Source organism: Acomys russatus, chromosome 2 (assembly GCF_903995435.1).
Source record: "Acomys russatus chromosome 2, mAcoRus1.1, whole genome shotgun sequence".
In the NCBI taxonomy this organism is placed as follows: domain Eukaryota; kingdom Metazoa; phylum Chordata; class Mammalia; order Rodentia; family Muridae; genus Acomys; species Acomys russatus.
The window spans coordinates 42813954-42838708 of record NC_067138.1 but is presented as its reverse complement, the minus strand read 5'-3'; the positions used below and the strand labels follow the sequence as shown (position 1 = coordinate 42838708).

Here is a 24755-nt window from a genome sequence, read left to right as displayed (position 1 = left end):
GTTCTCCACTCAGGCTGCTCACATGTAGTGAACGGAGAAGCCACGCCTTCCTCCCCGTCTCAGGGCGCTGCCAGACCCAAGAGTCCTCCAGCTCCCAAGCCACTCACCTCTGAGCCCAGCAGTGACACGGGTAACCTTCACAGTCACAGTGTTTGAGGATGTAGCTAAGCTTGCATTTTCTTTATCATGCTATCATTCTGAATCTTCTGTTCTATAATACAAAGTATAAAATTATGGTACTTGAACTTTTTTCTAAGTTTCAACTCTCCTGGATTGTTTAAGAAGGTATGCCAAAAAACAGTTGAGAAATGACATTTTACTAAGCAAATGCTAACATGATGAAAGATTCTTGTGTTTTAAGGCACACGACACTGTTTAATTAGTGGCAATGTATATTTTTGAAAAAACTTGAGTGAATTCAGTGATTTGTTAGTAAAAGTTATTAGTGAATGGTCTTCAGCATATGAATATGAATTTCCCCTCCATAGGTAAATGTTAGAAGTGTGTACTGTGGGTTGATACAGCCATCTGAAAGTTTTAAATTTCCCAAAGGGAAAGCACATTGCTTCGAGGAAATGCCCCAGGAAGACTTTATAGTGCTTTTTGGATTGATCTAAAAATAGACCATGATATGGACAGCACAAAGTGCTCCATACTTCCAAGAAGGCAGATGCAACAACGAACCTTGTTGTTTATCTTTCATAAAAGAAGAGAGATATAACTTGGCAAAAGCCAAGTAAAATCCATCTTATGAAGGGTGACAGTTGATGGCTTCTAGCGAGTCCATTTTCTTTAAGGGTGTGGCCCCACACCCATGAGTATATGAGAAGCACAAATTGGACTCAGTGGGTTATTTTTAAACTGAAAAAAAAAAAGAAAAAGAAAAAGAAAAGAAAAAAAGGCACAAAGCTAGAGGGAGTACAAAGAGGGTGTTCCATCTGGGAAGTATAGGAGGCAAATATGATTAACATGTATTATATGAAGCTCTTAAGGAATTAATATATTTTAAAAAACTCATTCTGTAGCTAGACAAAGTCATACTTGGAGCACTTAGCTTCCTTTTGGGCCAATTTGAAAACTAGAATGTGCAGTCTTAAATATATGGTCTAAAGAAATAAATATAGAAAGATCAATAGTTGTTCTATATCAATACAGAACAGAGGTGTGTCTCAGCAGCAGGCTGCTTTAGAGTAAAGTATGGGTATAATACATTTTTAGCTTAAAAGGCTTTTTAGTTTACTAGGTAGTCATCCATAGGAAAAACCAAAACAAAACAAAATTTTTTTAAATTTACATCTTAATAGTTATTTCCCTGTGAACTCTTCTAATAGGTTATAAAAGTAAAATGACAAAATAAAAAGCCCAAACCTGTTCACTCACATACTACCAAGCTGGATGAGTTTGCTTTGAGTGGCTGTTGCTCGATTAAAAAATGGCATAATCTCTTATGGTCATTAGATGTCATGACCAATAATTTAGTCAATTCTTTTTTCATGAAAAGAATCTGATGATAAAAGTATGGAATGGTCACTTCAGAAAGGCCAGTTAAATGTATGAAATTTGAAGAATTTGCTCTTATTGCTGAAACATTTAGCTGTGAGTAGATTAGTGAAAGTATTTATTACCCTTAGCTATTGCATGTTTTAACTTTGGGCATATTCAGATGTTGATGAAATAGGAAAGAATTAACAATTAGCACTATAGAATCTTTTTTATATACTTTATAGCTTATTGAATATTTTATATACTCTGTATTGGGGATGAGTTCATTTTTTTACCTGAAGTTTCAGGATGAAAATAAAGCACACACATAGGGAGCTAGAAATGAAGATTCCATCACAAATAATGCTCTTGCATTTGTGAAATTATAAAGAAAACTAGGGAAGTCTTAAAAGTAGTAATGCAGTAATAGCCAGTATCTGCTAAATATCCACTTACCAGCCACTCTCACTATCAGTCTTTGGGATATGTACTAGTATTTTCTATTTGCTCTGACAGAATTGAAGTGTAGAGAGGTCACAGGAATTAATATTCATCTCTGTGGCTTTCAACTTCATACTACTTCCTGTTCACATAGTTACAGAGAGCGTCTCAAAAGGATGGTGCTTATCTTTTGTATTGAGATAGGCTTCACAAAATATTTGCCCAACCTTTTCACCTGCTCTGATTTTCCTACAAAATAATGTGACTGTCCTCATTCCGTGTAGTATAAAGGGCTTCTAGAACCTTTTGTGTTGGTAGCAACCACTTAGCTGATGTCTTTGTGTGATAGATAGCTCATTCCTTGCTAGTAGAATTAATTCAGATGTCTTTTCAAGAAATAGGTATTTCCCGTCCCTTTAAGATTAAGGTGCCAAGTAATATTCCATGACCCTTTTTGAGGAGGTGGATGCTGAGGATTGCCACATGGACTTAAAGATAGGAGGCAAACCCTTTATCATTGGGCTTCATTGCTGGACTCTGAAGTGAGCTTTTGCTATTAGAGTTGTGATGGTGAATGTGAGCTCCATATGCTCTCCCGTTCTACACTAAGTCTGCCAGATCCAGCTGATATTCCTATTGGGCTCATGAACTGGGAACTCTGTAAACCTTTTTTCTCCAAGAAATTACTGCGCCTAAACTAATATACCTGTAATTTAAAGCTTCTGAAATCACTAAAGATGTGTGTGTGTGTGTGTGTGTGTGTGTGTGTGTGTGTGTGTGTGTGTATAGTGATATTATAGAACTGGCATAATGCTATATGTATTTTCCACCATGACTGGCTTCTCAGTCAGTATTGGTGTGGTATATAATGCTGTTCCAAATTCCAGAACATGAATTCTGGAATAATTGTCTCCAACGGTTTCAGAAATTGCATGTGGGCCAATGCTAAGGAGGTCAGAGAAATGATAACTTCCCACCAGAGGTAGTACTGTACATGAAGACTTTTTCTCCTTCTTGATTAAGAGATTCATTTGAGAGTTTAGTTGGCATAAATATCTACTATAGATTACAGTGGGAAGATGAGACAGTGAAGAGTAGACTAACCCTGAAAAGAATAGACTTGTCCTGCAATGTGACAAAAAGTCCTTAAAGTTAACATCTCTATGTATAAAAGGTGACTGATAGTCTTAATTAATTGCCTTATAACTCAGTTGTAAAGGTTAAATGAGATAATAAATAAAAAATAGGTACCATAGTTCTTGAAAGTGGTATTTAAGAAAACTACTATATACCTCTCCACTTTAATCCTGTCTAACTTCTGGTATAAAATGACTTTTCCTAATATAATTATTACTTATTAATAAAAGAGATAAGTATGATTATGGCATCTTACAAACTGATTCTATAAGTGTGTTACATTTTTCCCACTTTTTTATTAAAAAGTATAAATATTGAGAAAAATATTGAGAGAAATGTACGGGAAGTCCCGTGTACTGGCCTTTTCTGGTGCTAAGTCCACATGAAGCTATAGTAAGCTCCCATTCAAGAACTGGTAATGATACTAGCCCAGAGTTTGTCACTGTAAGCAATTCTGCCTACTCACTTTGTGTGTGAGTACTTAATTTCTTCACAAATGTGGCTCATCTAACTGCCGTTATAATCAGATACAGAGCTGGGCCATTCCTACAGGGCTACCTGTTTTTCCCTTTATAGCCATATCCACTCTAAAATAGCAATTTTTTCATGTTGTAGTTTTAAAAAGCAGTAAAATGGTATCACGATCTATTTATGTTAAAGTAACAAAATATTCAAAACTGTGCAACTTTTAAAAAAGAGATATTTTAATTCTAGCACTTGGGGGGCAGAGGCAGGTTACCCCTATAAGGTCAAGGCGGGCCTTATCTATATAGTAAATTCCAGGCCAGCCACAGCTATGTAGAGCCTGTGGGAGTGGGGTTATGGAAGAAAGAAAGAAAAAAAAAGAGTGGTTTAGTTTACCTCTTTAGTGCACCACTTTGTAGTTGGAGAGTTCCCAGGCATTCAGTTCCTTTGGAGCTGTGGTGAGGACTTCTTGTTGTATACTGTCATGGCTGAAATATATATGAAACAGAAAGATCACCTGGTAGGTAGTCAGAGAACGACTAGGAGTAAGATTTAATGTTTTGTAACAGCCTGATCTCTTAGGTAGTGACGTGATGTCCATGAGAACTACCCCAGTCCTCCTAAGGGCAGCAGCTCCAATGACCTAATTGCTTCTCTCTCAAAAGAATGTTTTATATATCTATATACATATATACACATTTAAACTGTAACAAAGTCATAATAAGTAGAATTCAAATACTTTAGTACTTCTACCTTTTTTCTACTTTCTTTGAAAATACTGTAACTCCAAATGATTAGATATGTTTGTTAAGCCAAATCAAACTGGAGGCAGGTATCACATGCCTGAGGACCAAGCCATTTGGCTGAGGACAGCACAGGAAGATCTCTTGAGTCCAGAGCTTGAGGGTCTGAACAACTTAGCTAAATACTATGGAGCTCCTGTATATTGCCCCTACTACTGAGAGTTCTCCAGTGACATCATGCATATGGTATATTTGTTACAACCCGCAAACCATTATGAATAAATTCTTACTGACCAAAATGTCTGTACATATTTTTTTGAAATTAAACTATAGTTTAATAATGAAAAGTAATAATGATTTATAAGTATGTGTAAGTAGAAACTGTGGAACTGTATCACTTTGTAAGCAGTATCAGGTAGAAACACAGAAAGACAGAAATATACAATTTAATCAAGATTCATTTCTTGTGGCATACTGGTTTTGTGTGTTTTGAGAAATGCATAGTGGCATTACCTTTCTCTCCTGAAAAGTTTGACTACTGCGTTTCATTTCCTCTTCCGCATTCCCCGATAACCACTGACTTTTGTGTTGTCTCTGTACTACATTTCCAGAAGACCTTGTGGTTAGAATTGTGAAGCATGCAATCATCTCAGATTGAGTTTTTTCACTTCGCAGTGTCTATACATCTTAGATTCTTCTGTGTCCTTAGGAACTTTATTCTTTGTCATTATTGTAGTACCACCATTTGTTTATCCAGTCACCTGTTGAAGAAACCTGGTCTCTCGAGTTGTAAGAAATTAGGAATAAAGATTCCACCCACATTTGTGTTCAGGCTTGCAGTGTGGTCATAAGCATTGAACTCGTTAGGATTCACAAGTGAAATAAGTAGAGAGTATGATAGTTTGATTGAAACTGCCCAGTCATTGTCTTGACTGTGCTGTGCATTTGCACCAACAAGGAGTGAGAATTGCTGTTCCTCATTCTTAAATGATATTTTTACCTTTCCTAGTCATTTTATTTTTATCAATACCGCTTAGTATGTGCCATGATGATACATGCCCAAACACTTGGTGAGATTACAATTTGCAGGCCTGTGTGGGGTAAAAATAGACAAACAACAAACAACTCTTAGATTTTTTTCTTTTTTTTCTTCTTTTTGTTTTTTCCTTAGAGACCTTGAATATGATCTTGATGCTGAACTTAAGGCTCTTCATTCTGTCAACATATTATATTTGAATTTAATTTATTAGTTCTAATTTCTGGTTATTTATAACGTATGTTCTAAATAATCTCTTTTATATGAGTTTTACTCTTTACCTTCCAATGTTTGTGGTTTTCCAGTCTTAATTATCAAACATAATCAGCCATGTTGAATTGGATGTGATCATCCTCCTTTGCTCACTAGTATTTTATTGAATATTTCTTAGCTTGTATTAAAATAATCATGTTGCTTTTATCCTTTGCTCAATTCCCATGATACATTTCCTAACACAATTTGCTAATATTAAATTATCTTTGATTATGCATCATGCTGGCCTATGGTTTTGGGGATAATGTTTTGTGTGGATTCAAAAGCTTTTTTTCCTAGTGGAATATAACAATTCAAATAATGCAAGAATTATCTATAAACCTTAAAGAACTTTTTCAAACCTTGTTCATTCCATGTTTGAGGAAAACATTTCTTCTATTGCCTTTCCATTTCAACTATGATTGGTTATTTAAAGGGTCATTCATTTGCCTAACACATTTCGGACTATTGTGATAAAGTTCTATGTATCTCCGATTTTACTAATGATTTTGTTATTCTTTACAAACCTTGTCATAATTTTTTGGACTGTCCTAATCATAAAGTTATTGAGTAATATTTAAAATTCAGATTTTCAGACATTTCTTTACAAATGTCTCCTAATTGGGGGGAGGGATGCAGGAGGAAGCTGAGCATCCTTCACTCCAACCTTCTTTTTGCTGCTCAGCAGGTAGCCAGTGCAGCAGTTTCAGACCAAAGCCACTCATTCTGTCCCCAGCAGCCCCGTGAGCCAGTTGGAGGGGGTGCCAGGTGCAGAGCTCACTGAGAAGGAATTTTACAGTAGAGAAAATGGCCCAGTGCACTCCCAGGACTCAGCTGACGGTGGACACTGCAGCACATTTGGGTTTCCAGGGCCGTTTGTGAATCTACTTGTAGGATATGGCAACTATTTGGCAGTGGCATGTATAGGACCCATGCAGTACACCACTGGTGATTGGCAATCCTGCAAAACCCCACCCACTCATGGCCTAGCTCCCCTGCTTAATTTTGGATGAGTGCCCATGCTCTCAAAGCTTGCCACCCAAGCCTCCATCTCAGAGAAAATAAGGCTTACCTTGTTATAATCAATTTCCCACCACATGGATGGTGTCCATGGGTTGTTTCAGGGATACTCCATGGTCCTAGGATGTCTCCAAGTGGGCATTAATGAAGCAGTACACCGGTGTTTCCTCCAAGTTTCTAGGAAACAGAAAAATGAGGGACTTTTGTTTCAAGTAGCTCACTCACATGCAAGTCTCCCTTCTGTAGCACCACAAATATGTGCCAGGAAGTGCCGAGAACTCTTCTGCAGCTGCCTGCTTTGCAGATCTCACAAGTGTGCTGAGACTGTCAGTAAGTTTCAGCAGTAAGTTATTTTTTAAGTAAATGTAGAATGAAAGCTGGGCTTGGTGGTGTACCTGCAAGCCCAGCTACTCAGATGGCTGAGGCAGGAGGATATCAAGTTTAAGGCCTACATGGGCAACTCAGTATCAAAATGTTAAGGAAAAAAATTTAGAACAGAATGTTGGATTTTGCTATGTTTTCTTTTTTAAATAGTCCTCTATGGTAATATAAGAATTAATGCAATCATATATTTTTTACTGGACAAAAGAGTGAAAGAGATTTTTGTTTTTGTTTTTAGACTAGCTACCCCTTACATATAGGAGACTGAAAGTTGATAAGTTGGAGGTTAAAACATTTATTTTCCTAATATAGGTGTATCTTTTCTGAAGTTACTGTTGTTTGTATATATATGTACATTTTTATCATTTACCAACTTAATCTTAAAATTCCTAATATCTAATTTTTTATTTACCTGCTTTATTCCTAAAAAATGATTGCAAAGACATCTTGTTATTTCTTGTTCTTCAGTACTTGGTACATTGCTCAGTTTGAATAGGCATTAAAGAAGTGTAATAAATTGATTAGATAATTGGGCCATTTTGCTATTTTTCCCTTGTAGTTAATGGAGAATTATCTTCATCTGTCCTAGCTGATAATACATCCACCATGGGTACTCCACTACCATCTGAGGATACCACCTCAGCTTCCACTTGCACTAGCACCATCGTCCAAGAGCCTCCTGTACAAGAAGACTCGGCGTCCTCAGAACACAGTGAATGTATTCCCTCTACCAGTGCACAAGTGGGACCAGAAGCTCGGAGCCTCATAGAGCCTGACTCTGATTCCAGAAATAATTCTGTTTTTGACAAATTAAGGCAGCCAGAAGGGTGTGGGGAGCCTCTGCGACCACAGTCTGGAAATGCCAATACAGAATCTTTGCCATCGGGGTATGTCAAGAGAATGTTTTTAATGTTTGACTTTTATTTAAGTAGAAATTTTCTGATGAAGTATGACTATTGAATATTTATATGAAGTGCTTCTTTTACAAAAAAATTAAGTCTAGGGTCTGGAGAGGGAGCCCAGCAGTTAATAGTGCATACTGTTCTTACAGAGGGCTCAAATTCTGTTCCCAGCATCCATGTCAGGAGGTCCAGAATTCTGCTCCAGGATGCTGTGCCTCTGACCTCTGCGGACATCTGCATTCATGTGCATATATATCCACACACCCACGCATTGACATACAATACACATACATAAAGATCGTAAAAATAAATCATTATAATTTTAACTATAAGTTGGGACATTCATACAATTTATTTGCTGCAGTGAAGCTACTTTTTAGAGTTAAGAACAATCACTTATCTAGTCAAAATACGAATTGTATGAAATAAACAGACAAACCTGATGTGAATCTGCAAGACATCTTGACTTTATTTTCACTTTCTATAGTCGCGACCACTATACACTTGCTATACCTCCTGTTCTCCTGCTCTCCGTGTGATCGGCATCCCTGGTAATAGCTAGGCATCCATTCCCAGTACTAGTGAGTGCTGGTGACAGACTCCAAAGGACTCTATTGTAAGCCTGGATTTTTCTAATCTTAGTTTTTTTTCTAATCTTCTTTAGGTTTTTTGGTATGGTTATTTAACTCCCAATGCTTTTCTTTAAAGAATGATTCTTTATCTTTATTTAAACATGGCTTGCTTCTTATTTATTATATCTTTTTGCTATGGATGATAATCATTAATTATTTGTTCATTTTTTTCTACCTTCAAGACACAGGTTTAGACTTGATACCAATTATATACAATATAGTTTAAAAGTGCTGTTATGTAAATAGGACACTTGTCTTAGTTACTGTTCTGTTGTTGTAAAGAGACACATGACCAAAACAACTTATAAAAGAAAGTGTTCAGTTGGGTTAGTCTTAGAGTTTCAGAGGGTTAGTCTATGACCATTAAGAAGAGGAGCATTGCTGTAGTCAGGCATTGCCCTGGAGCAGTGGTTGAGAGCTCATATCTGATCCGCAAGCAGTGGGCAGAAAAAGAATGAGTAAGCCTGTGCCTACTGTGAGCTTTTGAAACCTCAAGGCCCACCCCCAGTAACACACCTCATTGGCCACACCTCCTAATCCTTCCCAAACAGTCCACTGGCAACCAAGCATTTAAATAGATGAGCCAATGGGAGCCATTCTCATTCATATTACCACAACACTGTTCAATATAGCCTACAGTAATTAAATATTGACTTGTAGCCTTTGAAACTACCCTAGCAGGCTCCGATTTGCCTTATTCATTTGATTGCTCATCCAGTATTGCGTTTTGACTTCTTTCCTGTTTTTGAAACTTGTTTTCTCAGTGCTTTTTCCTGGATTAGCTGGTTTTAGACTGTGATCTGCATGTGCTTTCCTAGTATATCTTATCATTTTAGTTAATGCACCTTTATGTGTAGGGCAGAACTTGCTGTTTGCTGCCTTCTGCACAGTTCTCTGGTGTTGTTGCAGACATTAATTTCCACCTCTACTTTAGAGTGCTTTGGAGTTTTTTGTTTGTTTGTTTGTTTTGGGTTTTTTTGTTTTGTTTTGTTTTTTGTTTTCTCTCATCTCTGGTAATTTACTCATCATGTAGCCTAAGTTGGCTTTGAACAGCCATTCTCCATAGCCTCCCAAAGTGAGGACATAGTGCATCTGTGATGTGGCCTGTGCTTGAGAGTCCATAAGAGGGCCTTGGCTGCCTTAGGGGAGAGAGAGGAGCGCCAGAAGGTTCATAACCAATCACTGTGTTCTCAGTGGAGTCTTGTCTGTCTTAAACCAATTTGTTTGCCACAAGGACTACATTTGAATGTTTTCTTTACAATTGTCTACATTCTATGTCCTGCATCAGGGGCAAACTAGTAAAGTGCTGAGTAGGAAAGAGTTTCAGGTTTGTGGCCAGGAGGCAAAATTAAGAATATTATTCAAGCACTGGCATAGAAAAGTCCCTCTGCCCATGGTAGAACACTATATACAGTGACTGTACTGGATCCCAGGTGCCTTCTCTGCCTCTCACAGCTGACATTTTCAGGTCAGAGAGCTCCTGATCCACTAACTGCCCAGAGAATCCCAGGCCCTTTTTCCTCTTCTGTCAGTGGGTCCAAAGGGAGTCAACTTGCTGAGCTGCCATTTTAGAGATAAGGTTCTCCCACTGAGACCTGAGAGTTGCCCAGAGTAAGCTCTGTAGCTGGTGACCAGAGTAGGTGTTCATCAATGAAAAAGAAGGTACTTGGGGTAGGGCAAGGTAGTGAAGGTTGCCTTGGCTTTGTCTACATGACCCACAGTGATACTCCACTGGAGTTATACCCATGCACCCCACACAAGTGCTGAAGCACTGGTGGACAAGATAACACAGTGGGTAAAGCCACACATACATTCCTGCATAACCACACATACAAATAAACAAATAAATGTAAAAATATTAAATTTGGGGAGGGCAAAGTGGTTGGAGTGAGAGACGGTTCAGTGGTTATAAACGCTTATGTTCTTTCAGAGGATGCATGTTGAATTTCCAGCACCCACATCTGGCATCTCACAGCTACCTGTGTAACTCCAGCTTCAGGTCATCAACATAGGCTCTTGTAAAAGGTCCAGCAGATAGTGTCACCATGACATTCTTTTCACTTTGGGTACCTGCACACTTGTGCACACATATACATACAGATACAAACAACATCCATTTAAATAAATATAATTTTAAAAAAAAGAGAGGTAGGCAGTCTATTCAGTTTCTTTATTCAGCAGAATTCTGAAAAATGTATGATAACCCACTACAGAGATTGTTTAGCCCTGATGTGTTTGTATTGATTTGTTTCTGATGGTAGCTTGTCTTATGCTGTGTGTAGAAAACAGGTCTTTTATGACAGATTGTTATGTAGTGCATGCTCTGTGAAATTCAGAGGAAAATCCAGATTCAGTGATTATTAACATTCCCCCCCCAAAAAAAACCCACAAGTAACTAGCCATTGTTCAAACAACAATGGTGCTATTTTGCCTTTGTGGCCTTTTAGACTTCTGTTGCCCCCAAATTCCATTTTACTGGGAACCCACTTTTCCACATGTTTTCTTTTTATTTTATGTGCATTAATGTTTTATCTGCATGTGTATCTGTGTAAGGGTGTCTGTTCTTGTAGTTATAGACAGTTGTGAGCTGCTATGTGGTTGCTGGGATTTGAACTTGGGACCTTTGGAAGAGCAATCAGTGCTCTTAACCACTGAGCCATCTCTCCAGCCCCCAGAACTTATTTTTAATCTCTCTGGAGAAGTATCACAATTACTAGCACACTTGCCAGATTTCCCAGACCTATGCATAGGTTAACTACTTATCTCTGCCTAAGATGATCCAAAGTTAAGACAATGGAACATAAAACATATCACAGAAGCACTTGAAGTGGCGCTTTCAAGTGCTGTAAATCATAAGTATTCCTAATTCATCAGTTTAAAACTATATATACATGTTATCTTGAGATGTCTGGTAATCAGAGAGTGGGAAATTGCAGGACACTTTACCTTACTTAGTATATTCATGAACTGGCATGGAAGCTGAAGTGGAAGCTTGCACATGTGCTTGAGTTAGCACCCCAAAAGAACTGAATTCAGGGCTGTTGTTAAGAAAGCTCCATGAACACACAGGGTCTTATAGAAGGGTCAGCAGATAGTGTCGCCCATGACAGGTAGTGCTGAAGATGACGACTCAAGGCAGTCTAAAGCTGGGCATGGTGGCCCAGGCTTAGTCCCATCTACTTGGAAGGCTGAAGCAGGAGGATCGGAAGTTATGCCCTACCTGGCCAACTTAGATTCACACTCAAAGTACAAAAATTTAAAGGGTTGGGGCTATGCATAGTTCAGTGGAAGAACACTTGTGCTGCAAGGCCCCAGGTTAGATCCCAGTACTGCAGAAAGGAAAAGAGAAGCAGAAGTTTTAAAGAAGTAAGCCTCTAGTCTTCCTCCCTGGAGCTGGCTCTGCTTCTCTGTGGACGGGCTTCTTTTCTGGCAACGCCAGGGGCATTGAAAGATTTGCTCTATGTCAGGATGGATGAGAACTTAATAAAGTTTCAAACATGCGTCCTGCCTTTCTCAGAGAAATCCTATACTGAGAACTAGGACTTCACCTTTCTACCCAGGAAATTAGAGCTAATGTCTAATCAAGACACCCTGCCCCCTGCCTATCACAAAGGCTGTAAATACCATGTTTTCTAACAAAACTACAATACAGTGTATCATATCAACCTTCAGTTAAACCCCATAAGCCTTGTTTTAGAACCTTGCTCATTAAATATCTGACGGAAACCTTGTAATACGAAAAGGGGACAGAAACAGTCAGGGTAGAAGAGGCTACTTGAGGGCTTAAGAGATGGCTCTGTAGTAGAAATACTCTCCCCCAAGCTGGGAAACCTGCACTCCCTGAGACTGCAAGATGGTAGGAGAGCGCCCCCACAAGTTCTTCTCTGACTTCCGTGTGTATCCAGCAGCTTGTGCACACATACACCCAGTAATGATGATAACAATAATGATTACTTGTTAAAATTCATTTAAAAAAGAAAGTGTTCCTTGAAGAGAAGAGACCACTTTAATGTTGTGGGAAGGTAAGAGTGAGCACCGCATGCACAGCCAGCTATGGAGCAATAGGAATGCTCCTGGAAGCGTAACTCAGCGGAAGCTTTAATTGATGAAGGGAAAGAAACTTGCTAGCAGATAGAGCAAAGATATAAATGTGTAGCATACCAGTCATGTTCAACCATTAGTTACAGTTTCATAAGCAGAGCTTCCAAAAAATGTGATCCATAATAAAATGTTAAGAAAAGTCAAATATAATAGGCAAAATTTTCCTTGGAGAAAAAAGACTTACCAAAACTCCTGGTGGTAAATGGAAAGAGACCTAATTTTAAATTATTCACTGTGAACACTTTATTCTGTTGTGTCCCTATGTCCCCACCCAAAGAAACTTAAATCCAGAGATTTTTTTTTTAACATTTACTGAATTTTGCGTTTGCACATGGGTGTTTTGCATACATGTGTATCTGTACACTACATGCATACAGTGCCTACAGAGGCCATCAGTGAGTGTCATCTCTCCTGGACTGGAGTTATAGATATTCTGAGCAAGCGTGTGGGTGCTGAGAATCAAGCCCAGGTCCTCCACCAACGCCTTTAACTGCTGAGCCATCTTTCCATCCCCCAGAGATTTTATTTTTTAAAGGACAAAACAAAGCAAGTTTTATATTAATGATGACAACAGAATTGTCAGAATCAATAGTAGAAGCTGGTAAACAAATTTACCTTAAGTATATTTAAGTATAAAGTAGTAAGTATAAAGCCTGCTTATAATGTTCTAGATTCTAGATTAGATTTCCTAATTTTTTTTTTTAACTTCTATTTTTATACTTTCATTACAGGTGGGAACAGAGAAAAGATCCACATGGTAGAACCTATTATGTGGATCATAATACTCGAACTACTACATGGGAGAGACCACAGCCTTTGCCTCCAGGGTAATGCAGCATTCTTATGTGTCTTTAGTTAGGTTTTTATTGTGTGTAAATTTTAAATTTATTTGGTATAATATCATGAATAAAAATTTAAAGATAGCTAGTCTCAGTGGCTCAGGCCTGTAGTCCCAGCACTTGGGAAGGCAGAAGGAGGGGGATCTCTGTGAGTTCAAGGCCAGCCTGGTCTACAAAGAGAGCTCCAGGACAGCCAGAGCTACACAGAGAAACCCTGTCTCAAAAACAAAACAAAACAAGACAAAAACATCCCAAGTGTTGGAAAATTACAAGCACTACACAGAACCTTGGAGCCTGAGTAGAATTCAGACACAGAACAGGGTATCTGATTTGAGATTACAAGAATGACACCCATGGGACACTTGGTATCTGCAGCTCACTGGTTTGGCTTTTATATGAGACCTTTGAAAGACTCTGGAAAATAAAACTGAAAAGGTAGGTAAGGACCTTCTGACAACATGCCAGAAAATTGTTCCTCAAGAAGAAACAAGGAATAAGTCTGTCTATGATAGAATAGTAGGGGAATTTAGCAAAGATAAATGCTTCATAGATTCATATGCTACTTTAAAGAATAAAATAGCCAGACATGATAGTACATTCTTGTAATCCTAGCACTTGGGAGGGAGAGGCAGGAGAATTGTGAGTGGAAAGCCAACTGGGCCCGTGGAGAGTACAAGGCCAGTGTGGTCTACATGGCTTCACCTTGTCTCAAAAGGCCAAGAACTGGGATGTAGGTCAATAGGCAGAGAGAGGACTTGCCTAGCATGCTTAGTGGCCTGGGCTCCAGCCCTAGCAATGCCAATAGGTAAATAAATAAAATAAAAATATATATGTTTTAATTTATCAGAGGATTACTCATTACTTCATTTTTATTATTTGTGGTAGTTGGGAAAGAAGAGTTGACGATCGTGGAAGAGTTTATTATGTGGATCATAACACCAGAACAACAACGTGGCAGCGCCCCACCATGGAGTCGGTTCGGAATTTTGAGCAGTGGCAGTCTCAGCGCAATCAATTGCAGGGAGCTATGCAACAATTCAACCAGCGATACCTCTACTCGGTAATTAACAAATACCACATGTTACTGTCATCTTTCTCTTACTTTGGTGGCTTTTAAAATATGTAGACTATTTCTGATAATGTATAAATAAATACGCATTCTTGACATTTTTTCTGGCTTTGGAATATTTTAGAATTTAGATTACGGTGCTCATCCTGTATATAGTAAATAAGAAAGTTTGTACTATGAGGTTTGTTTTGTTTCTGTGTAGGACTTTGTGTACAAGAAAATTTGGAGACAGGACAAAATTAGGTATTGGGTATGTGTCAGGTACTTTGTGATAAATAGCAGAATCGTCTTAAATGGATGCATGTTTAGTCACCTCAATAGAACACCAAGGCCAGGAAAACGAGTCATTCTGTGTAGGCATCGTCTGTTACCATGCATCTCGCCTGCACTGTCTGTTGTCGTGCACATCACCTGTGCCAGCTGTCGTCACGCATCTTGCCTGCTGCCTTTCCTCTGATTTCCGGAATCTCTGCCATGAAAAGGAAGAGTAAACTGAAAAGGGAGAGCTGTCCTCTAGTAAGCCCTGTACTTAGCAAGCCCCTGCACACCCCCTTAGCAGCTGAGCAAGAGATGTTCAATAAGGGCCTTCTGCTTCACTTCTCTGCTGATGACTTTATACTTCGCTCATCCAGACTCAGTGAACTAGTCCTTGTGGGTACATTGCTACCTCAAACCAGTACTTTATCAAGAAAGAAGCTAAAGATGGTTAATGAGTACAGTGAGCATTGTCTGTGACAGGAATATCAAATATTCATCAAGATGTGTACATATTACCATTGGATAATTATTTTGTAAAATAGTTGTACTATGATATTTTTTCTACTTTTGAAAAAAATCACATTGTCTCATTTTAATGGCCTAATTCTCTATATACTGTTCACCCATCTTCTCTTACTCCTTAGAACGACCAGGAAATTAAAGTATTGATATTAGTACATTATTTCTAAATCATTTACTAATAATTAAAGCAGCTGATGGCTACTCCTCATAATATTTTTACAACTTTATTTCTTGAAATTGTTGTATTCATATTCCTTCATCATATTTTTTAAAAAAAATTCTAACATATGACTGTTAAATTGCTCAGTATATTAGTATATTTCTAGCTAAAAATGCTATCTTACTTCTGTCCCCAACTGCTTTTTCAACCAGGCTTCAATGTTAGCTGCAGAAAATGACCCATACGGACCTCTACCACCAGGCTGGGGTAAGCTGATATGACATTGCTAAAAATATGTGTGAGGCATATAGGTTTCACGTTTTTATTAAAAGTTATTCATACTTTGTTTTAGAAAAAAGAGTGGATTCAACAGACAGAGTATACTTTGTGAATCATAATACAAAAACAACCCAGTGGGAAGATCCAAGGACTCAAGGGTAGGTGTACACTACAGGCTCAAGTCATCACGCATGTGTAGATGCATGGGCCGGTCCAGTGGGCTGGAAGCACCTAAAGCATGCTCACCGTATTATTGTGACTTTTATCTTTCAGCTTACCAAATGAAGAACCACTGCCAGAAGGCTGGGAAATTAGGTATACTCGGGAAGGTGTTAGGTATTTTGTTGATCATAACACAAGAACAACAACTTTCAAAGACCCTCGCAATGGGAAGTCATCTGTGTAAGTGGAAACCTGAAGTTTAAGATTGTTACTTAGTAAAGATAGGAGGTGTAGTCTCAAATGTTCCCCCAGATTTAGAAACATTACTTTGGCCAAGAAAACATACACAGGTAATACCCAACTGTAACTGGTTTTCCTCAATGTTATTCTAGAATGGATTTGTGGTATTTCATTTCTTAACTAAATAATATATGTACTATATATATTATTTTATATAATATGTATAATGTATGTATATGTATACATATATGAAAATATATGTATAATAATTACTACATGCCAAAGATTATACTTTGCATTTTAGATGCGTTAGCTCATTTTTATCTTCTAATAAGCTTTGAGAGAGATTATTATGTTATTCACTTCCTGTTTAGTTTTTTTTCTTTCAATGAGGCTCCTTTTCCCTTTAAAAAGTGGTAAACCATTTATTCCCTTAAAATGCACAATAGTTTACTTGTTCATTCTTGTCTATTTCTTTCATTGGTGAGTATTTTACCCAAAACAGTCACTTTTCCCCATGCTATTAACAAATAATGGTTTCACTGTCTAGAAGAATGCATAGCATTTGGTAAACTTTCTTGAAAGAGTGAACTTCCCTGAATGTGACATCAGAAGATAGCAGTTTATGTTCACTCTGACATGAAAGTGCTTTCTTCATCTGTTAAGACTCTTTCTAGGAGCAGAAGCAGGCTGCCTCATTGTGAACTGAATCTTGTATCTGCCTCTTTTCTCATTGTCAACTGAGTCACATGATCTGCATGTGACTTGCTGCAAGGAATTTAACTTGGCTTTGCTTTGGTTTTGTTCAGTTCAGGTTTAAGATGAGATACAGCTTTTCCCACCCATGTTTCCCTTATATAGAATCTTTGCCTTCCTCAGCTTTAAGAATTATGAGAGGTTCCTTTAAGTAGTCTGTACTAGCCCTTAGGACTTCAGTAAACTTAACAATAGACCTTTCCCAACTTGCAGTCTCCCTCTGTGTCTGTGTTCAGCTGCTGGGACTCAAGCCTCCATTGTCCTAACAAATAGCCTTGTACTTATTGCCAGCAAGTAGCTTTCCTTAGTCATATTACGATCTAGTGCACACTGTTTCATACTGAATATTATAGCTATCTTGTTTTGTTTCTCCTTAGAACTAAAGGTGGTCCACAGATTGCTTATGAGCGCAGCTTTAGGTGGAAGCTTGCTCACTTCCGTTACTTGTGCCAGGTACTACAGTGGTAAATACTTCTCATTTACAATCATGTAGTCTGATCATTATAAAATACATATGCTATGGCTTACGTGATATGTTATTTTTGTTTTTAGTCTAATGCACTACCCAGTCATGTGAAGATCAATGTGTCCCGACAGACATTATTTGAAGATTCCTTCCAGCAGGTAAGGAAGATATCAGAATGAAACAGAACTTCTTGTCTCATTTTATCCTGCACTTTTAAAGAGTTAAAAGGTTTTGAGTCTTTAGTAATTATATTAAATTTACTATGTTGGCTAGAGGCATACATAGAGGCAAAGCATTCATATACATAAAATGAAAGTAAACTTCACCCTGTAACAAGTCATGACTGTTGGCCAATTACTGGCAGTTTTCCCATTGCTTTTCTTTACTCCTCACAGCATCTCTGAGAGAGATCTCCTACCATCATCTGCATTTTATAGACAAAGGTGGCCGACTAAGAAGCAATCCTTCCATCAAGAATCTAGGTGTAGCTGGGTGTGGCATCACTTGCCTTTAGTCTCAGCATTCTAGAGGCAGAGACAGGTAGATCTCTCTGAATTGCTAGCCATGGAAAGCTACATAGTGAAAGTCTGTCTTAAAAAACAACAAACAAGGGCTAGAGAGATGGCGCAGAGGTTAAGAGTACTGGTTGCTTTTCCAAAGGTCCTGATTGAGTTCAATTCCCAGAAACCATATGGTGGCTCACAACCATCTGTAATAAGATCTGGTGCCCTCTTCTGGCAGGCAGGCCCACATGTAGGCAGAACATTATGTACGTAATAAATAAGTAAATAAACAAATAAACAAACATTGTATGCATAATAAATAAACAAGTAAGTAAATTAAATAGAAGACAAATAAATAAATAAAAAGAATTTAGGTGTATTCATACTAAAATAAAGCTTAAACAACATTTGGACAAGTCTGTTTTGACATTTACCTTGTTAGGATTTTATTACTTCAAACAGAAAAGCTTGTGAAAATCAAGTTTTAACTAATGAAATTAGATTTATAGATATAGAAAATTTGAATATTCCATTAGTAACTGTTATGTTCATTTTGACCTGTAGGTTTCACTGAGTCATGATCTAGCATGAGCATGTTGTTTAAAATGATAGCCCCCTTTTTTCTCCCCATATATGGTTGTTTTGTAACCATTTATGTGATCATCATTTTGAGAACCCTGCTCTTCCCTGTCTCCCTTACTGGAGTGTATACTTCATGAGAGTGTAGACTATTGGTTTACGTCACCTTTGTCCAGTACCGAGAATAGTACTTTTCATATAACAGTTATTCAGTAAATGATACATGAATGTAACATGTCTGCCTTTCTGTAGCCATTTGCAGAATATTATTAGAAACACAATAATCTCGTTTTAAAATGATGAAGTAGATAATTTTTCATAACCTTTCACTCTCTTCCAAAGCAATGTCTGTAACTTTCTTTGTACTTAAAAATGCTTCATTATTTTTTCATTAATTTTTTTTTTAATTTTTGAGATTATAGTTGCATCATTTCCCCCTTTATTTTGTCATTCCACACTCTCCCATATACCCCCTTTTATCTAATCTATGGCTTCTTTTTTTACTGTTATCACAAACACATGTGTATATATTTATTTATATTCCTAATACGTGAATACAATCTGTTTCTTCTGTATAGTGTTACTGGTGTGTATATGTTTTTATGGCTGACCCTATAGTATTATGGTTGGTGTACTCTGCCCTGGGGAAGACTATTTCTCCTGCTCTCAGCATTCCTTAGTCACCTAGGTCTTCACCTAGGATTGAGGCCTTAAGAACTTTTTGCTGTCCATATTATCATGTCCTTTGGTATCATTCTTGTTCTAACTCAGGGTTAGGCAGTCATGCTATATAAAGTAGTTTCTAACATTCTTAGGAGTAACATTCTCACAACAAATTCTCTGATTCTCTGGCTCTCAAAATCTTTCACTCCTTTTCCTGCAATGTTCTCTGAGTCTTGGGTATGAGAGTCATTTTGTAGATATATCAGTTGGGACTGGACTCCACAACTCTACTCTTTAATTGGTTGTTTTTCATTATGGTCTCTGACTGTTGCAAAGAGAACCTTCCTTGACAAGGGGTAAGAACTACACTTATCTGTGGGTATAAGGACAAATATTTAGAATTGTAGTTAGAGATTATGCTGGTTTAGTAAAGTGGTTATATGCTCTCTTCCAAGATCTACAGCTTTAGGTTTCTAGTGCCAAGCATGATGTCCCTCTTGTTGCGATAGTCTTAGGCCAATTAGAGAGCTGTTTACAGGTTACCACCAATGTATGCATGCCACTACTGCACCCTCCGCATTACTGTGCCATGCTGGTTGCTATTGTTTATCTATCTATCTATCTATCTATCTATCTATCTATCTATCTGTCTGTCTGTCTATCTCTTATTTATTTATTTGTTTGTTTGTTTGTTTATTTGGTACAGGTTAAAATGGAATGGTAATACTGAAGGGCTAGAGACATGTATATCATAGCCTCATTTTACTAGTTGTTAAGCTTTAGAAAACATAGCCAATGTAGCTGTTATCAAAACTGCTTTTGTGTATGAGTGACTAATTCTAAGCCAAATAATTGTTTCAAGTTTCCATGTATTTTTACAAATGACTTGTTCAGAGCTATATTTGAGTTGTTTTTAGCAAGTGTATATCTGAATTCATGTTAGTTACTATTTCACTTTTTCTGTCCTAAGTCTGTTTAGCTATAGGACTAAGCCCATAAATGCCTCTTAGGGAAGCCTATCACTGAGCTGCATTAGGACCCAGATCTGCAGTCTTGATTTATGGTAGGAGATACAAATTTTTATCCACAAGTAAAACATGCTTACACTTAACTTTGAGGAAAACTTATAGATTATGAAAATGTATTTTGATGCCATCCTCTTGAAACTCGAGAAGGGGACAGGGATAGAATATAATCTAGTTAGTAGCTTTCTGTATCAGACTTGTCCTCTCCTACCACCAGCTCACTGTTTAACTCTAGAAGGGGTAGGAGTATACAAAAGTGAGTCAGGGTAAACTTGAAGGAGTCTCCATTTTTAGTTAGTTTATGGAACAAACCAGAAGAACTGCAGAATCAAAGATGAAGTACAAAAATGTGTACTTTTGAAAAATACATATTAAATTTAAATTAAATTATTTTTGAAGTAACTTATGCAGTGTATAAATGTGTAAATTAATATTTTTATCTTCAATTAGATTATGGCATTAAAACCATATGACTTGAGGAGGCGATTATACGTAATATTTAGAGGAGAAGAAGGCCTTGATTATGGTGGCCTTGCAAGGTAAAATTAAAAGTTACTGCTTTGAAATAAGCCTATTTTATCATCTGCAGTGGATTTATTCTTTTTTAAGTGTCTGAATATATTAAATTATCCTTTTCAGTAGTAACTAGAGTTATTTTGAGTAACCATTATTACAATTATTTTTGCATATGCATGTGTGTATGGTGTGTGTGTGTGTGTACTTCATGAGTGTGATACCTATGTGTGTGCGTGGGTGTATGATATGTAGGGGTGTGTGCAGGTGCGTAGAGGCCTGAGGTTGACATCTTGTGTCTTCCTCTATACCTTTCTATTTTATATGTTTAGGCATTGTTTCTTCCTGAATCTAGAGTTCAACATTTGAGCTAGTCTGATTAGCCAGCCTTTTCTTGGATTTCCTGTCTTTACATCCCATGTCTTGGGATTACAGGTAGGTCACCATGACCACATGCCCAGAGCACATGGGTACTGGTGATCAGAAGTCTCGGGGTGTTCTGCCTACATAGCAGGTGCTTTACGCACTGAGCCATCATAGGGTCCAACCAGTATGATTAATCTTCTGTATATGCTAATACTCTTATCAAATGGCTGTACAGTATTCCACATATGGGTGCAGCATAATAATGGATTCAGAGAAAGTTATTTATTAGTTTTTCTGTCACAGCATTGAATGCTACTTTTATTTTTGCTTTTGTTCTGATCTGAGTTTATACGGAAAATGGAAATGTCTGCATCTACTGTATACACTGTTGAGTGGATATTTGTGAAATAGTTAATGAAAATCCCCGTTTCTTTGCTTTCCCCCTTTAGTTGCTTCACACAAATCTAAATTGGCACTTTTTAAAAACAAGTTTAATAGTTTCATTAAGTCTTCCTAACAATTCAGATTTTCATAGAATTTTAAAGAATTAGAGAATGATACTTTCAATTTAGCTGTCAGAATATAGGAACAAGTCACAACTGGTAGAAGTAGATAATAATAATTGATATGAGTTTGTCAGTGTTTACATTAGCATCTTTCTCTTCCCAAAACATTATTATAGTTTTTCAGCTACTCTTCATATTATTTGCATTGTGAGTTTTCCTCAATTTCAGAAATGCCCAGACATTGAAAAGAAAGGTACATATTAGAAATGAGAGAACATGGTATATTTTTTTCCCTCAGCGTCTGACTTGTTAACATTCACATTTTTTTTTTTTTTTTTTTTTTTTTTTTTTTTTGGTGGACCATTGTTTGTCTTAGTTTTTGGTTCCAGTTTTGCGTTTTGACAGTTTAAATGCATGTAATCATTTCTTCTTATGATTTTCTTACTAATTTTTGATTTGGTTCCTGCATTGGTTGGTTAGACTCATCGTCGAGGTGCTTAATCAGGAGTTCATTGGGGCGATATGGTCCTAAAGTTGTTACCTATTGGGAGTATTTTGTTTGTTGGTTTTCTATATAAACCACAACCTAACTAGAAAGAAATTTCTTGTGCAGCATTGTCTATCCAGCATTTTTAGGTACTGCTTCACTGTTGTTTTAGTGCTGAATGTGAGTACTATGAAGTATGAGGCCAAACCTGTGTCAGAAAATCTTCTCTGGGTGCCCATACGCTCTTTAAAGTTCATTAGTTTCATTGTAATTGTTTGGTCTTTTTTAAAGGACCATATTAAGAGCTTTAATTTCAGGGAAGTTTTTTCTATTTTATCTTTGAATATTTTTTTTCTGTTCTATTTGTTCTTTTCTTTCTTCAGGAACATCAATCATGGGTATGTGGAATCTCCTTTGTCAACACGTCTGTCCTCTTTTCTCTAATCATTTTGGCCCCAGTGCTTTTCCTGTTTTGGTTTTCTGAAGCCTGTCTTCATGTTACCGTTTGCAGGATTGCCCTATGTTTTGCTGCTTCTCATGTGATTTTTCTTCATTTGCTGTTTTACTGTTTTCTTCATTTTCTTCTTTAGGCCATGCTACCTCCTATGTGTTGGGTCATGATTCTTTCTGCCCCATATGTCTAGTTTGAGAGTGTGGAGCTTAGTTTGTGTCTCTTTCTAGTTCTTCTGCCTCTTTCTAGTTAGGAACCTCTCTTTTGTTTTGGTATTAGGGAAAAGGCTTTTGTCATACACAGCCATTCTTCTTTTAGATCAATGCAGTTTTCTCTGGTTTGCTGCTGTCTAAAAGTGATCTGAAGCTACTGGAAATTTTATTCCTGGTTCATGTGTGCGTGCATGTGTGCATGAGTGCGTGCACGCATGAGTGTGTGTGAGTGTACATTTAAACACATTCTTACTAGAATTTACTTGTCCCCAATCACAAAGTGAAGTTACTTAGTTCACTTACTATTTCAAACGAATAAGTGTAGAGGTGGCCCATGATGACTTAGGAAATTTCAAATTGCTTGCTAGTATTATATACATTACCTGATTGAGATGAAGAACTAAAATTGTGTCTTTTCTCGAGCCAGATGTAAAATTGTGTCTTTTCTCGAGCCAGATGTGGTGATAGCTTTAATCCCAGCATTTAGGTGGCAGAGGAAGACAGATTTCATTTGAGGCCAGCTCAGTCTGCTTAGCAAGTTCCAGGCCAGTCAAACCTACATAGTGAGATCCTGTCTCAAAAAACCAACCAACCAAACAGCAACAGTAACAACAATAACAACAATTCTGGCATTTCTTTAAAAACAGTATGCCCAAATTTCTGCTTTTACTGGTACCAATTGGCTAAATTCTTTAGGATAGTATCACTCCTCCTGAGAGACAGCATGTACCACTGTCTGCTACAATCATTATATGAAGACTAGGTTAATGTGCCTAGAAATTTTCTTTCCTTAAAGCCAATAATATGTATTAGCAGGTTCATAATGAAGAATGAGGATTTTGGCAAGGCAAACCCCCATGAACTTACTGATCACAGTAAATATTTGAGTTTGGAATCTTACTTTAGAACATTTTGTAAATGTTTATTTTGTGTTAAAAATACTAAAGTGAAACAAAATAGGTAGCTCAAAGTTAGTAAATATTTAGAGCATTGAAAGATTTAACTTTTTATTTTTAACATCATTTTGAATAAATTTGAAATATAATTTAAACTGTTCTATAAAAGCCAGCTATGCAGCCCTTAGGAACCTGAGACAGGAGGACTACTACAGACTCAAAGCCAGCCTGGGGCTCATGTCAAGTTCCAGACTCGTCTGACTTGTGTAGCAAGACCTTATCTCAAAAAACAAGACAAAACACCTTACCATTTTATAGCAGCGGAGTTATGTGCTGCAGTGTCACCACCAAATGCTTAGCTTAGTGGTGTGATCCATGGCTTAACATGTATGAAGTCCTGGATTCCATACCTAGACTCAGTAAAGTAAAAAGCATCCCTCCAAAAGAACCCAAAATATCTTGTTAAATAGATATTATAGATTGCCTGTTAATAGTCAAGAATACTGAAAAATATATAGACATGGCTTTTATCTTTGAGGTTATGTGCATAAAATATATATTCAGATTGTTATTGCACAGTGAACACAATGGCATATCACACTATCATTTGAAATTGCTTCAAAAATTGCTGCAATTAGAGTGAAGTGTGACTTGAGGAAAATTGTAATCTATATAGGTTGAATTAATCTTAAAGAAAGATAGCCAAATAAAAGTGTGATGTAGAAAAGAACATACACGTAAGAAACAGTGAGTTTGCGGTTTGACAGTGAAGGACCAGCAGGGTCTTTGAATGGAAACCCAGATCATAAAATATACATGGAGAAGGGCTAAGAAATGAGTGTGTCTGTGTGAATGTGCACACGCATGTGAATGTATGTATGAGTGAGTTATTTATTTATGGATCTATTTAAGACCTTTTAAATATCCACATATGTGAATACTAAAAATAATCTTGACTTATTTTCTTATAGAGAATGGTTTTTCTTGCTTTCCCATGAAGTTTTGAACCCAATGTATTGCTTATTTGAGTATGCAGGCAAGAATAACTATTGTTTACAGATAAATCCAGCATCAACTATAAATCCTGATCATCTTTCATACTTCTGTTTTATTGGTCGCTTTATTGCAATGGTGAGTGCCCAACTTTCAGTTATTTTATTTACATATTGCTGATTTCAAAAGTATTCTAGGGGCTAGGGAGATGGCTTGGT

General features: G+C 37.2%; 1 protein-coding gene across 1 annotated transcript in view; it reads left to right on the top strand.

The window, feature by feature from the left end:
• The first annotated feature begins 46 nt into the window (after window positions 1-46).
• Cpne3 (copine 3) overlaps window positions 47-24755 on the top strand; it is a 146882-nt gene continuing 122173 nt past the window's right edge. The window contains exons 1-11 of the mRNA XM_051160594.1: window positions 47-130; window positions 7517-7844; window positions 13324-13419; window positions 14317-14491; window positions 15653-15707; window positions 15793-15877; window positions 15993-16121; window positions 17255-17330; window positions 17430-17501; window positions 20564-20652; window positions 24516-24675. Of these exons, the coding sequence (XP_051016551.1) occupies window positions 7564-7844; window positions 13324-13419; window positions 14317-14491; window positions 15653-15707; window positions 15793-15877; window positions 15993-16121; window positions 17255-17330; window positions 17430-17501; window positions 20564-20652; window positions 24516-24675 (1218 nt within the window). The 5' untranslated portion in view covers window positions 47-130; window positions 7517-7563. The remainder of the gene's footprint in view (window positions 131-7516; window positions 7845-13323; window positions 13420-14316; window positions 14492-15652; window positions 15708-15792; window positions 15878-15992; window positions 16122-17254; window positions 17331-17429; window positions 17502-20563; window positions 20653-24515; window positions 24676-24755) is intronic.